Source organism: Aphelocoma coerulescens, chromosome 8 (assembly GCF_041296385.1).
Source record: "Aphelocoma coerulescens isolate FSJ_1873_10779 chromosome 8, UR_Acoe_1.0, whole genome shotgun sequence".
Taxonomy (NCBI): Eukaryota; Metazoa; Chordata; class Aves; order Passeriformes; family Corvidae; genus Aphelocoma; species Aphelocoma coerulescens.
The window spans coordinates 8,690,385-8,706,159 of record NC_091022.1 but is presented as its reverse complement, the minus strand read 5'-3'; the positions used below and the strand labels follow the sequence as shown (position 1 = coordinate 8,706,159).

General features: G+C 41.0%; 1 protein-coding gene across 3 annotated transcripts in view; it reads right to left on the bottom strand.

Moving 5' to 3' along the window:
- The window catches only part of TEDC1 (tubulin epsilon and delta complex 1), a 68,027-nt gene that overhangs the window by 40,337 nt on the left and 11,915 nt on the right, over positions 1-15,775 (bottom strand). For 2 of the 3 annotated variants that reach the window (XM_069022985.1, XM_069022986.1), the window contains exons 4-5: positions 8,698-8,868; positions 3,053-3,151 (exon numbers count right to left, since the gene is read on the bottom strand). In XM_069022985.1, the coding sequence (XP_068879086.1) occupies positions 3,053-3,151; positions 8,698-8,868 (270 nt within the window). The remainder of the gene's footprint in view (positions 1-3,052; positions 3,152-8,697; positions 8,869-15,775) is intronic. The other variant, XM_069022987.1, reaches the window with a different exon arrangement.

Here is a 15,775-nt window from a genome sequence, read left to right as displayed (position 1 = left end):
CTCTAGACTGTGTTCTAGGACACTACGTGATAAGTACGAGAGATTTTCCAGAAAAGACACAATGACCCCCCCCAAAGCTCCCTGTGGCTGTCCCCAGTTTGTGTGCTCTAGCACGGCCTCAGGCAAACAGCTCCAGAACCATCCCCACTGACTGAGGCACTTCTGTGCTTCCACTGGAAACTGAACTCCAGCTGAAATAACACCACCTCCCCTTCACTGACACCCCCAGGCAGCACAGGAACTAAACAGAGCAGTGACCTGCAACTCACAGCCACACACATAGATATAACCACAGCCAAACCGCAGGGAAAGTTGGAGTTTTGATCATGCCTCACTAGAGAAAAACATAATTAAAACCATTAGCTTTGGAAAACTTCCAGCCCTATGAATCTGACAAAGACATTTATGATGATAGAAGAATAATAATGTCCAGTAAAATCTCTGTACATAAAAGCACTAGAAGTGTTTTATAGTCAAAAATCCAAGGAAAGAACATTTTAAATAAGTTAATGTGCATCTCCTACAGAAAAGGAGCAGCGTGACTTTCACATTTCATAAAGTAAAGCTTGACTTCACAGCTATCTGTATCCTATCACACTTTTCCTGTCAGACTAAACATCTCTTGTTTTGATGCAAGTAGAGCAACTTATCTCACAGGGTATTTTTAATGAAAATGAACTCGAGGCTTAAACAAGAAGAACCCAAGTCCCTTCTGTGATAGCAAATTTCTGACACTTCGATCCACTTTGCATTGCTATGCTTTGAAGGATGCCCAAGATGAGAAGGAATTTATAACACCATCCACCAAGAGGGGGGCATTACAGTAAAGCATATTGACATGCTTGCTCTTTTTATTGATCCATGCAGCAGGTTCTTACTGGAGGTAACATTAAGAGAAATGTCTCGTTTACTTGAAAAGAAAAAAATAATTTCACAGTTTTTGGATAAAACATTTGGCAGAGTGCTGCCATCTGCACCAATATTTGAAAACCGAGCTATTCAAATATGCATGATTTACTTAATCTTAGCAAGATATTTGAAAATTAGAGGCTTTTTATTACACTTTCCAAAGCTTTTTATTACACTTTGCATATTGAGTATTAGATCCATCTGGAAAAGTGACACTCAAAACAACAATGCCTTTTCAAGTTCATACCACCTTGTTGTATCAGGCTCTTCCTACATACTGAGCATATGAGTTCCAGAAGCTACTTTTGAGAAATAAGGGTAAGGGGAGACAAAATCTACAAAGAATATTCAAATGGTGACCCTAAAAATTAGAAGGCTCTCAAAAATGTGTATACTCAAGTGTTGTGATGATTTCCTGCCAATTTCTCCTGTTCATTTTAGAATCAGGCACAAGAGAGCAGCTTAGAACTCCTTTCCTGAATAGGTTTGAGAGTTTTAAGAAGTTAAGAATTTCACAGCTGATTATACTGACAAACAATCCCAATTTTGGATCAGTGCAAGCAGTAAGAGACATAAGAAAGGAATTTCCAACGCACACGCACTGAAGCTGAAGCCTGTTTGGGATTGCACCTCTCAGAGCCCAGAAACTGGAGACAAACTGTGGCCATTCATACTTCATTTAAAGAAAACATCTTCTGTCACCCTGCCTCTCAGTCATCACCCTGGTTTTGTTTCATGTATTTGCTGTTTAAGCCTGGGAAAGGTGGAATGAAGACTTCATTAATTTTAACTAAACAACACAGCTGCCCATTAAACCTTCTTGACTACAGCACTCTACTGAACCCCAATGCTTACAACACAGAAAAATTCCTTGCATTTTATCCTGAGCCTCCCCTGAACAGAACACCTGGAGCAGGCATCCAGGAAAGGGAGCAGAATGCAAGAAAAAAACTCCTGGACTGATTCATTAACAAAGTCATCAAAACCAGATACCAAGAGTATCACTAAGCTTTATTGTAACAGATCAGTGACATACTAAGGGTAAGGCTTTGGAATAAAGGTAGTTGCAAAGTCCTTCTGCACAGCCTAGAAGTTTCTAATAGCAGCCTGCCAGACCTTTACAGACATTTGCTAAGATCTGGAAGACTACAGACTTCAGAGCAATGTGATGCTGTGTTGAGCAAACCACAGGAGGGGGACTGCAAAGCAGAAGTGAAAAAGAAATCTCAAGCTGACTTAAAGCCATTTGCTCCAGAAAAACAATAGTTTTCCCAGAAAATGTTCTAAGATGAATCTTACCAAGAGGCTGGATGTGACCCATTCATCCAAGAAATGCTCAGCAATGAAAGATTTACATGCACTTTTTACTTTAGGGGCTTTGAACATAAAACTTTCCTCCCACCTTCAAATCTACTTTCCTGAATTTCTTTGTGCGCAATATTTACAATGCCCACTTTCATTCTTAAGCAAGCAGCAGGAAGAGTATCTTCTTTGAGCAAACAGGTCTGGACAGACTGGAGAAATTTGCCAAATATTGATTTTGTTAGGGATGAGCTTGAAATTTCCATCTCATTTCAGCTTCACACAAAATGAACTTTTAGAAACTGATTTTTTAAAACAAATGTATTATACTGTATTAAAAGAAGTGAATTAAACTACTTCAAATAATGAACTATCTATGATAATTGAGTAATTGAGAGGAGTAGGAATTTATACTTCAGGGTAAAACAGTACACTGGGAAAAATGATGCTGTCCTAAGAGGTTCTGTCTTGCTCAGGCAAGGCCCCAGGCAGATGTTGTGCCTGACTGGCCCAGATGTGGTTACTGGCAGGAGACAACAGTAAGTCAGCCAACTTATCTAGAGTGTTTTAGTCTACAAGCCTTTTCTCCAGTGGCACTTTCAGACAGGGTTCTTCCCACTCCTTGTCTATCAGGTTCTATAAACTTAGCTTAATACCTTTGGGTTTATGTTCTATCAAACCAGACTCGGTGAATACAAATAAGTGAAGAAACTGAAAATTCAATATATAAGCCCTTATTTCTGTTGGAAACTAAGTTTAAAAAAATGTTATAAGAAATGCAGTCTTCACAGTGTTTGTGTAAAGCATACTGAGCATCCAAGAATTACAGGAGAAGCATTACCTGCTTGTAGTTCTCTGGTTGTCTAATGAGATCTGTTTCTGTGACAGAAAAATGTCCGAGGATCTGGTCCATGTGGGAGCCACTTGTGAATAAATGGATCTGGAACAGATTAATTAAAAAGATATTTGTCCGTGCAAGGACCAGATCATTAACATCATTAATCCAACAGCTGCGTGGATTGGACTGGTGATGTGACCAGTGGTTACAAAGCATTGCCAGTGGACATGTACAAGTGTAACTAATATCACGAATATAACAGCTCTTTTTAAAGCAGCCAGAATGGGAAGGATGAACATGCACCACAATCATCTCACAAAATGGTCCATCTGGTAGTGTTGCCAGAACGATACGCAGGAATTGCAACCACTGCTGCCACAGTACTGTGCTGAAGATTTCTCTTTTCATCCTGTCTTAAAAGCCTTTTTCCTTACAGTACACATGGTCTTGTGCATGTCATGAAAGGAGAAACCATTTACACCCACAGCAGCAGTCTTAAAGGAGCTAAAGTGTACTCTCAGAATAATTCCTATTTCTTTCTTTAAAGCAGAAAATGCTACCTAGTTACAGTAAGGTTCTCTTTTGCTGCTCTATACTGTTGGCTTTTGCTTACCAAGACCTTGTCCCAGCTGCACTGGTGATAGTATCATCAATTACTGGATGAAGAAGCCTCCCAAGTTAGTCAAGGGAACAATAAAAAGCAATTCCTCCTATTCAGAGCTGATCCCTTTGTTACTGTAATAACTGCAGCTGCCAAACAAGATAGCAGTGCACATTTGTCAGACAATCACTCATATTTCATTAATATTTCTGCCAGAAGACAGAGAATGTTTCCTGCTTTTCTTCCTTTATTCTAATACGAACTTTTTATCACACACTTGGGTATTGACAACTATTTTAAAGTTGACAGGCACTGGGTAATTATCAACCCTTCCGTGAAACTTCAGAATATTTTAGCGTTCCTTTCCCAAAACTCACTGCTGGTGACAACCATCTGTCACATGTGCAGAGCTATGCGAGTTTAAAAATAAAAGAGCACCTCCCCACACAATGTTCTTCCTTTCCACTTGCCACTCCTCTCCCTGCTGCATTCTTGCGTAACTCTGGCCGCCAAACCTTTGGGCCCCCAGCATCAGCCCCTTTTCCAAAGCAGGTGGCAGCAGCATCCCTGACCAAAGCCCAGAACAAATACACTAAAGCTGTAACAACAGAGGAATGAGGTGCTCCCCTGAGACCAGACTAGATGGACACTGGAATAATCCAGTATTTGTATTTTTGCTATCTCTTACAGATAACCAGGACACACTGCAGATAAAACAAGGTTTAAAGAGGAAAAGAACACTAAGTTAGAAGTAGCAGGTGAGAGGGTGAGAGGCAGAACATGCATAGGTATTGCTACTTAGCACTGGAATACCCCCAGGTGGAGGCAGGTCTGATCCAACCTTACACTAAAAGTTTGCAAGAGAGCACAGGCACAGACCCCCACACTCAGCACCACTTCTGGGGAGTTCCCAGTACCAATTCCTAAATGCCCCTGAGCTCAGACAAGCTGCTCTCCCTGCAGGGCGCCTAATTCACCTACAAGATGAAAAGGGGGCTTGCTCATTGGTCACACACATTTGCATGAGAGGGAAAAAATTTTACTGTATTAAGAATGTGCTTCTGAGATTTAATGGCAAATTCACCTTAGGAAAAAAGCAAAGATTTTCAAACCAAATAGACAAAAAATATATCAATAAACAAGGTAGCAATTCCCAAAGCAACATGGTAGATTTTTTATGTCAAGATACAGATGCACCTAACAATTACAGTTTAGCTCACTCATAAATTACTGACAATGAGGTAATTACCCAGCACCAGTCCCTGCCCTCTATTATTCAGAGATCAAGACTCTGTCCTTGACCCTTTACTCTTACTACATCAGATATATAGATACAACCCATCCAATCCACTGCACCCATCTTATTTTATGTTGTTTATCCTAGAGGGGGCACAAGAAACCACTCCATTCATAAGTGGTAATTCCCAGTGCTGATCTGCAGTCTTACTGAAAATACAACTCTTGCTTTTAGTTTCCAGCCATATTAAAACCATTATTGTTGCTTTACCATGATCTGATAATTCCAATTATGTTAAACTCTTCTATCATCAAGAATTCCATTTAATATCATTTTTTTCTTACTAACCCACACACAGAGCCCATAATCAGATATTCACCTGCTTAAAAAAAAAAAATCATCTCTGAACCTGCTCTAACCCTCCACTACTTCAGGATGGAAGATAACTGAAAATAGCCCCAGGACATCCATCAGTTTTGCACAAACTCATCTGTTGCACTATTTTTCGTAACATGCTGATTGTGGCACAGTGCATTTAACAGAGCCCCCCAAAAATGAGAGTTTTAAACTACACAGGTTCCTACCTGTTTCGCTGAAACTATGCAAGGCTTCTCACTCGTATTTTTTAAGGCAAAGTGATAACTTGAAGAGTAAATAAAAACAACTGCTCTCTCCTATGAATTCAAGAGAGATCAAAACCAGGCAGACAGATATTCTTCTGGCATTTGACAGAAATAGGAAGAAAGAGAAAAGAAGGAACCAAGAGACATGCCTTAACACAGTAATATTCACCATGTTCCCATATATTTGAAGGCATATCAGGTAAATATGTACCACTGAGAATTTCGAGGGAATTATAATGGTATTACTACGTTATACTTTCAAAGCGAGCCAACCTGTCCATGTTAAGAAACCATTATAATGTTATTCAACAGCTCATAGCCTCAGGCTGCAAAATTCCTCAGAAACAAAGAGGTTAAGATTTCCCTCAAGAAGTCTTCCTCCTACAGCCGGACACGTGTGCTTCTGTAAGCTTCAACGTGCCTTCTGGGAGCTGAAGTCACTGAAAAGCAGCTCACCAGAACAGCTAGCAAAGAGGAGCAGCCAGGGAGGCCACCTAACAAGCAATTCCCAGCACAGAACCAGCTGTAGCTCCAGGGAGGCTTCCCTCTCTTGGGTACTGCAAAACTTCATCCCATCTACCTTAGGTGGCTGCAGGCAGCACAGAGCAGACAGAGGACCCAGCAATATCCATACTGAAAAATACAGACTGGAAGACCAGTCACCTTCTGAGTAAGAATGTATTTTCCAACTGTGTTGTGTTCTTCTCAAAAAGGCCCAAAGAGAGAAAATGGTATTTTAGAGCTCGTGTGAGTCACAGAATGAAATCTGTGGAAGTGTCGTCACTAGTTGACAAAAATTACAGCTCCTGATCAGCAGTAAATAAAATTGTTCCACAGTTGAGACATATAACCTGGTAAGTTATTATTTTACAGAGCAAGTAAAACCCATAATTATCATTTTGAAGAGAAAGCCCTCTGTAAATCTGTCAGCATAATTAAAAAACATAACACCCATTAGCCTTTTGCATACTGTGTTTGTGGTTTATTAGAGAAAAGCAGCAGCTCATATAGAGGTCATACTGGGTCAGTTCAGTCTTCTAACACATAGAATAGTTTAAAAGTTTTAAAATTAATGCAGTAGTAAAAACAATTTCTCTAGAAAGAGTCAGGAAATATCAATTATTGTTTATACAGCTGTTAAATTGTGTTATATTTTGTGTTACCAAAAATGCTAACATTAATGTGGCACTGTACTGAAGTCCTTCCAAAGTCACTCCTACCTTTCTAGTGTCCTGCTTTTAATTCAGACTAAAATATAAACCAGAGCACTGCACTTTATTACAGCTCTGAACAGAGCTCCCACAGCTGCACACATAATACCAGTGTGGGTTCACATATGGAGTTGGAGCAGGGCTCGGTTCCATCCTCCTTTGTGTGCCCCCATAGTGGCAGCCCTGACTGTGAGAATCATCACCAGCATCACTGTTGCCCTCAGTTTAGCCTAGCAATGACTGCTGGAGAAGGCAGTAATGGTAGCTTTGGGAAACTGGATGAACAGGAACATTCTCCCTCCTGCTTATTCCTCCAGATTCTGGAAATTGTGGTCCAGGGACCTGCAGCATAACTAACCTGTCTCTTATAGTTGTCTGACTGTCCTAACTTCAGCGAACATTCTGCCTTAGATAGCCACAAAGGGGAAAAAAAGTCCAAGTTTACTTCAAAGTACAACTTCCACAGGAGGGTCATCATCTCTCATGTCCCCTGTCAACAACTTTAGCATGTTGCCCGATCAGCACATCTCTTCACTACTTCAGTGCCTCACCTGGACCATTGAGAATATCTCTGTTTGTACTTGAGCTTCCAGGTCTGACCTGCTCTCAATTCTTCCTTGGACTCATTAACTGCAAGCTGAGGCACTGGAGCTGCCTAATGATTTGTTACTGTCAAGTCTCACATAAATCAGAGCACTGATGATGAGTTATGGAGGCATTTGCCTCACCTACTAGAAAAAACAGCATACCCTAAATAGAGGTAGTTTATCAGGAGGAGAAGATGCCAATCATTTCACTTGAGATTCACCTCTCCCAATCTCATCATGGTCTGTAATCACAGTCCAAAAAGCCAAGGACTGCATGGGCACTTAAGAGGGAATTGCTACCTTTGTTCCCAGATCAGGGGAAGCACATCAGCAGTGATCAATGAGAAGCAAAAGGTTATTTTAGATGCTGCACACCCAGCACCTGATCCTTCCTCCCTAGGGCTGTCAGTCAGACATGCTCCCTGGCAATCAGTTCATAGAAAGAACAAAAGGTAACCTCATTATAGTTTTTAGCACTGCTCTGTTAGACACAGGATTAAAACCAAGAAGGCATCTTCATTCAAAGGTGAAGATGATTCTGACAACTTTCTGATGTGTACTTTGAGAAGAAATTTCCCCAAACCATTTTTAGTCTCAAAAAAAGGTTTTCTGTGAAGATTTGGAGTACAGTAATAGCTGGCTCCATTTAAGTTATCCAAAGAGATATAAATGGAGAAAGGCGACCTAGGTAAAACCATACTTAATAACTCTTGGGACTATCTTTAGAACTACATTTTTTAGGTTGTCTCTGGAGTCACCACCACTGTCAACTTTGGGACTGAAGGCTGGTTCCATCCTAGAAAGACAGAATGCTTCCATATATAACTGTGATTAGACAGGCATCTAAACATTCATAAATGGGAACAGAACTGGAATCTAAGCAGTGTAGAGACCATAACTGATTCCTGATTTATAAGCAGGTAGATTTTGGGTTTTGCTAAGATGTCCCCTAGTACTTTGGAAAGAGATCTTGCATTTTATTTTGCTATTACTTTCAATATTTATGCTTAACATTTTGAATCCACATTTCCAGTGAACTTATAGTTCTGCATCGCTACTTCTTGTCTGGGCAACCAGAATGCTGTGTCTTGTTTCTACCACGCATTTTCTGAGAAAAACAGCAGCAGCCTATGGTTGCAGAAGTGACTAATGTGCCAACCTGCAAAAGAGACTTTTATACAATTACAACCTTACAAACACTGTACATGCTACATTTTCTCAGGGTTCTGCCACACTGGGGAAAGATGGACATGCTTATATTCAGAGTAATTCACTCTTATCTTCAGAAAATGCAGAACTAGCAAACAACAATAATTTGTACATTTAGCTCTAGCTGACAAGGCTTTTAAATAATAAACTATGTCATAGTGAGTTAGAAGAATCATTTACCTTGTGCAAAAGTTTGCATTGCTCTTGGTGCTGAGCGTGCAAACTGTGCCACTGGAACCTCAGTCTCCCGTTTAACCACTGAAGGTATCGAACATCCACTCTGCCTTCCAGCCCACCTTCAGGTCCTGCTTCAGTTGTACCCTCCTGCCTGTTAGGCAGATCATCTTCACACTGAAAGCAGAAAAGAATACCAAACTGGTTTTAATTAAAACTTCATTTAAATTTTTCAACATTTTCGAGCCATTCAGTAGCGAACATACAAGATATATATAGGCCAGAGGAAGAAAATCGCCCTAAAATGAAGTCAATTCCAGCAGTACAGAGAAATTAGAACACAGGACTGGGAATAGCCTAAACAAGTAGAGAAGTGTGGAATAAATATCAGCTTCTCAGCTGTGACGTGGTGAGCTGTCTCCTCTCCCATCTTTCATTTTCTGTACCCAGGAAGACACAGTGTTCCTGAGACAGCAAGCATGTTCTTTTCCCAGATGGGAAAAATCGTATTTTGACTAGATGCTAATATGTCAAAGAACATAAAAAACAGATTTAGCTCCTGCAGTGTCTTCCTGAGACCCTATTTTGTAAATCAATAACTTATATAGGGACAAAACTGTGGGCCTGTGCTCACCCACATATTTTCTTTTCTCCATCCAGCATTTCCCGTCTGGCAGGATAGAGGAAAAGAAAAAAATCATGCAGCTGGCAATGGCCAGGAGTCCACAGAGGCACTTCCAGCTATAGTTGTAGCATCTGTCTTGCTTGTTTTGCCTTTTTCTAGAGCAATTTGGAAGGAAGAAGAGAGAAGCAAGGAGTTCCCATTTGTTCATCTTGTCCCACTTGCCTTCTGCTGCAAATAAAAAACCAAAAACCAACACCTTCATCTTCTGCCCAAAATTTCTGCAGCACATTTCTGTTGTATCTCTTTCCCGAGGAACATGGGGAATTCCACCTCCCCCAGCCCCTTGCACAAAGAGATCATTCACGTGTACAAACAGATCTCTTCGTTTTCAGCTAAGATACCTGCAGATTGTAAATTAAAAGGGGAAGAAGACATGGGTAGTTTTACTTCTGATGCCAGTAACACCATTTAAAGTAAAGCTTTCCATTTCATGCAGTCTACAGAAATTACAAACAACAAACACAACCCATCATTCCAAACGTTTTTACTACAACATGTCATAAGAAGTAGAAATAACACAGAACTGCAAAGACCTGGTTATTCAGAATGCCATTCTGAAAGGAAGTGTCTCCCAGTTCTTAGACTCTCAAGACATTTCTTTAAAGTGAAAATTTTAAAAGCCTACTTGAAACATGACTGTTTTCAAGAAAACACTTAGGCAGATATTTGGACCCATAGACCTTGACAGTATTTAAACATATGTGCTTCCATGCTTCACAGATTTCCATGTTCAATGACATCTTCCAAAGATCCAGTTGGCAGGCAAAGCTTGAATGTAGTTCCAATTTGGATCCTAAACTAACAATGCAAACTGTAAAATGAAGAGATTTAATCTTGCCTTAAATGCAGATTTCAACAGAAGTGTGTCTACAACCATGATCAAATAACCCCCTAACACTTGTTTTAACCTAATAGCTCCAGCTGACAAGGGCCTCTATTACAATGAGTGCTCTTATTATTTATAAGCACAAAAATGCTGTTCTGGTCACATACCAGAATGTATCAATATTACAGGTTTGTTCCCTTTGCTCTGTGGCTCAGATAAACACATGCTATAAATCACAGAGGCGCAGGGCTGGTAAAGGGCTTCTCCTTTCAAAGGCACAGATTCATCTTTAACAACAACAAAAAAAAAAAAAAAAAAAAAAAAGGAAAAAAGAGTTGGTGCTAACTCCAATGTCCCTCTTTCCTCCGCTCCTTCATCCCCAGGCTCCTAAACCAAGGCACTGTGTCCTAGGACACTGCAGTCCGAGCTAAGCATCTCCACAGTTCAGACTGTTTTGCCCCAAACAGGATGGTTTCTGGACTAGGAAACCATACAGACATGATTACCAAGCTGTCCATTAGCATGATTAGCCAAGCAGCTGGATATTAGTCCCTACAGCAGAGAAAACCCATGTGTCAAGAACATTAAAACACCTCACATGAGCAGCCAGAAAGCCACATGGCCAAAGACAGACTTGGGAATCCCAGATTAAAATCTGCATTGTCCATAATTTACAGTTCTACTCCAACTTCCCTGGTTAGAGGTTTCAGAACACCACAAATACTGCTCTCCTGGGGATTTATTTCAGGAAGGAATGGCATTAAACTCGATTGCTTTGGCAGTACAGGGACAAACACCATGCAGAGCTAATTTTATTGTAGCAACCTGCCTTATTAATATTAAAATAAGGAAGTCAGCCAATGCATTTTTAACAGGATCCCTCCATTATTTATTTCACAAACTGCACAAAAAATTTACTTTTGCTATGAAATACTTAGCCTGGCATAAAGTAAACAAGGTAAAAAAAAAAGGTCTTGCATATTATACTGTGACCTCAATTTCCAGTCCCATCTTTACAATCTAAGACTATTTACTGCTCTCCCAGTGGGTGAAAAATCACTATAATACCAGCCCAAGCTACAGGCTTTGCTTCAAGTATCACTGTGAATTTATCTAATTTATGCAGCAATCCAGGTACACACCTACATTCACTCTGAAGAGAGCATATTTTTTAGTCCAGTTCATAAAGAGAGCAGCCAAGGCAACTACCCAGAGACCTCAACGGCCTTCCTACACTTGGAATGCTCCATGCCAGTTTTGGAACAGATCATTCCATAGCCACTTACCAGAGCAGCATTTTGCTTGTAAGCTGTTTGCTGCAATTATTGTTTCTCTTTGATTCCATTTCAGAGGAGGGATGTGCTTGGATCAGCTACAGGAATGGTGCCCCAGCCTTGCAGCACAAAAGCCACATGAACAAGTATCAATGCCCTCATCACCATGTTGAGTTTTTTTTCCCATTACTGGTGATGATGCCTTTTCTTGGTCTTAAAATCAAGAGCCGAATACAGTTAGAAGGGAAAAAAGGATTTTACCTTGGTATTTATTTTAAGGATCCTTAGGTGCACACAGCCAGGTTGAATGCACCTCCATGCACACCCACAAAAGATCTGGTCTAACATTATAGGTCTTAGTAATTAGCATATTTAGCAAAAATTCCCCAATGAGAGGCTTGAATGAGCCCCCCCCCCCCAGGAGCTTTCCCCTGGATGGTTCTATCTTAGTTTACAAAATGTGTTCTGGAGAGGACCTTGGGGTCTGGGGCACACCGATCCCTAACTACGAAGCTTCTAAAATGTTTAGTCTCCTAGCTGAACAAACAACTCCAAGAATGTAGGGAAAAAACACTAAGAATACAGAAGTTGTAAAAAAAGGTGTAACAGGGGTATGAAAGAAAAGGCAAAAAAAAAATCATCATGGCATCAGTGATACCTGAGATGGTCTTGTCAAACTGGGTGATGTGGACCTGCCAGAGCACCCCTGATCAGTGTAACTTAAGAAGACTGATTAAGTAGAAGATAGAATGAAGCCCCTCAATGTCACCATAACTCACCCCAAAGGAGCTTTCTATCCTAAAAGCTGCTGCTAGAACTTTTCAGTATCCACTTATTGGCAAGACTAAGAAAAGCAAGCACAAACCTGATCAAAGTGACAAGCATATATTTACACGAGCTCTCTCCAAGCCAACTTCTGAACTATCACCCTGCCCACACTTCAGCAGAACCAGCTCTCCTGTGGTAAAAGATCCAGGAAAAATAAACAGCTCAGCCCCATAACAACTACACATTCCAGGACACCACCCATCACAGTCCCACCTAAGGTAGCTCACAAACTACAAAACCTACCCCAGGCTCATAAACACACCTCTGGCTTAGTCAGACCTAAACATGATTAGTCCCAAAAGCATGTATTTAACAATTTTTGCAAGGCAGCCTAGAATTCAGTCTTTAACACACAAGTTTTGCCCTAAACATTCCATCCCATGCTATTTCAAGTCAAATTATAAAAACAGGTGCCAGATCATTCCCAAAAGTGTGAATGGACTTGTGGGTAGACAATGCAGCAAGTGCATTAAAAAAACCCAACACTGCCAATGTCCTCCTGTCAGAATTGTTCTGAGCAGACAAGTCAGTCACAAAATAAAGTGAACTGAAAAAAGCCATCAGATATGAAAGTAGTCAGAGGAAAAGAATAAGGGGTGAGAGAAAGGAGGGTGTGAAAAAAGACATTGTGCTATATCAATTTTCTGTCACATTCCATACATCTGAGGAAACAACTTGTATGCGACATGCTCAGAGAGAAATTAAAGATTAAGAAGTTTCAACTTCAACAGCAGAAATGAAGCTGTTCTTTTTGGTTTGAAATACAAAGCAATCCCGTATGATCAGAAATCAGAGAGCAGGTGTACCAACAGTGGATGGAGATAAATTAAACAAATACTTCATCATATAAATACTTGATCAAAGAACAACACAGGCATCAGTGTGTTTGCAGACATGTGAGAAGGGAGCATTTTTTCCATGACTTGCTTTATTTGAGGATTTTAGTGACTTGGTATGGAGTTAATCTTGCTCTGTTCATACACCTTGAATTACACAAACTCCAGAAACTGATTTAATGCAAAATTCCTTGCAGATCTGGCGATATGCCATAAGCAGGACTGCAGAGGAAACCTCTCTGCTGTGCAACTTCATCTAGATTTTCTATACTATTCCTACTGATACAAGAATCTTAAAGGCTTATAAATTCTTACCTTAATAAATTTGCTGTGCCCTATATAGGCAATGGAAAAGAAAAGGCTGTGCTGCCTGCACTTCTGGAAAACAAGGCGATGGCAGGGCTGGCTCCCCCAGAGATGCTCTTTTCTGACTATGAGCTGCCACCTGTCGGTCCAGGACAGACCCCAGCCACCTCCAATGCATCCCCAGCAAGCTGTGGCTTTTGCCGGGCATCTTCCAAATCCCCCCAAGCACCAGCTCTCTGCTTCCACACCTGGACAGCCAGCAAACAATTTGCTGTACACACTACCCATGGAGAAACAAGTCTGTTGGAACATGGATAAGATGTTTAACCCATGGATAGATGCACTAGGTCAGCTCCCTGACACTAATCCTTGAGCAGAGCAATACAAAGTAACTGCCAGCTGAAACCTCCAATGCCCATTCCCAGCCCACTCCTCACCTGCACTGGAGTTACTCTGGGTCTAGACAGAGAATATTTACTCCATTACCACTCAGATCTTAACTACACTAAGCACACAGCCTGATATCCCAAAGGTGGGTAGGAGCATATTTAGATCCTCACTGCAGGGCTCAGGAAAGGCAAGGCAATCACAAAAATCAAGCCAATGAAGTGCTTCTGCAGCTTTTACTGAGCGCTCGTTCTGAACTGCTCATAATTCAGACAATGGTTTTGATGTGACATAACATATGTTAACTTCTGTAATTACACATCTTTAAACAGAACGTAATTTTTTTTTTTTTTAATTAAACACCATAGCCAGAAATAACAGCATCAGACATGCTTTCTTAATTAATACAGCCATATATCTATCTGCAGGAGGGGAAAATGTGAAAAGGAACAATCTGAACAGATGAATGAGAAAGGGACAGCACTATTTTCATTAATAGCACCATAAACAACACTAATTGGATTTCCTCCTAGACAAGGCAGGATCCAGATTAGATTTATGCAGGGAAAGATAGATGGTGTAAAAACCCACTCCCACATGGTGCACATACCAATTAAATCTCCAGATATTTGCATGGAAGAGCAAGTTTTCCACAAACATAGGTGCTCACAACATCAAAGTTACACTCACGTCGCATTCAGCCATTAAAATAAAAAAAAACAAAGTCCTGTGTTTCCGCAAGGCCTTTTAGCTTTTAAGTTTCAATGCCTTTTGTAAAAATTACTACTCACAACAGCACTCCCAAGAGCTTACTCTTGGCAAAGAGTGAAAAAGAGAAGGTGCAGAGGGAAGACAGAAAATGTGAACACAGCTCTTACCCATGCCTGCCTTGTTCAAACAAGCCTATCTGGCAGTAGCCACAGGCCTGAGGCACTAGAGCAAGTGAGTCCTTTATCCCATCCCTCCTCACTCATTTGGGAGGTTCTTTAAGAGCTCTGCAATACAGCAAAAGCATTATGCCTTTAAAAGAGCCCGGCAGCGCTGCCTAATCTTTGGAGCTGCAAGGCTTTAAAAGAACATTAAAATCCCAATGCTCACTGCATTACATATTCAGACAAAACATGGAAACTAAATATACTAAGACCAACACGTGACAGGGTAGACCTTAACTGGGAGAGCACAGCGTTCTGCAGGGGTCATGAAATGAAATACACAGATAAAGCCTTGCACGGCGTCTCCTCTGCCTGCAGCTGCAGTTCCCCTTGCCCACGGCCACTTGCTCCACTGTGGCAAGAGAGGATAAAGATGCAGCTCCCTACAGCAACAGCACACCTGGAGCTAGAGGAAAACAGGGGAAACAGCACCCGCCCTCCAGGAGAGAGGAGACAGAGCTCTGCCATGGGTAGGAGCCTGCCGGGCCTGTCTTCATACACGAAAAGCCCTCCTGAGAGAAAAGTGCTTTATTTCAAAGGATCCTCCCATGTAAATTAAACCCAGGTCGCTTACAGTGGGACACCAAAGCAGAGGATGGCCACATTTAAATCAAAAGGCTGCAAAGATAATCAGGACATACCAAAGGTACTGGCTGCTCCCTGTCACTGGAGGGCAGGAGAGGCCCTGAAACATCTTAAAATCCCTCTGTTTCACCAACTGCCAAGGAAGGCGCTCCCTATGCTGCATTTCAGCAGAGTACCAGAATGACCCTGGTAAACCTTCCTACTAGCATGCCAGTCCTCATCATCTTCTCCTCACACAGCTCAAGTGACTCCAGTGCCTGTTGCTGAACCCCATCCAGAACACATCAGCTGTAATGTCAGGTTCAAGAAATGTTGCAATTCAGACATTACCAGAGACACAGCAGATTCAATAAATTATAAGCCTTTCTGATCAGTTCAGACTTGTCTTTTAGAGTGTTTTACTTTGACATGCTGTCTGAAAAAAA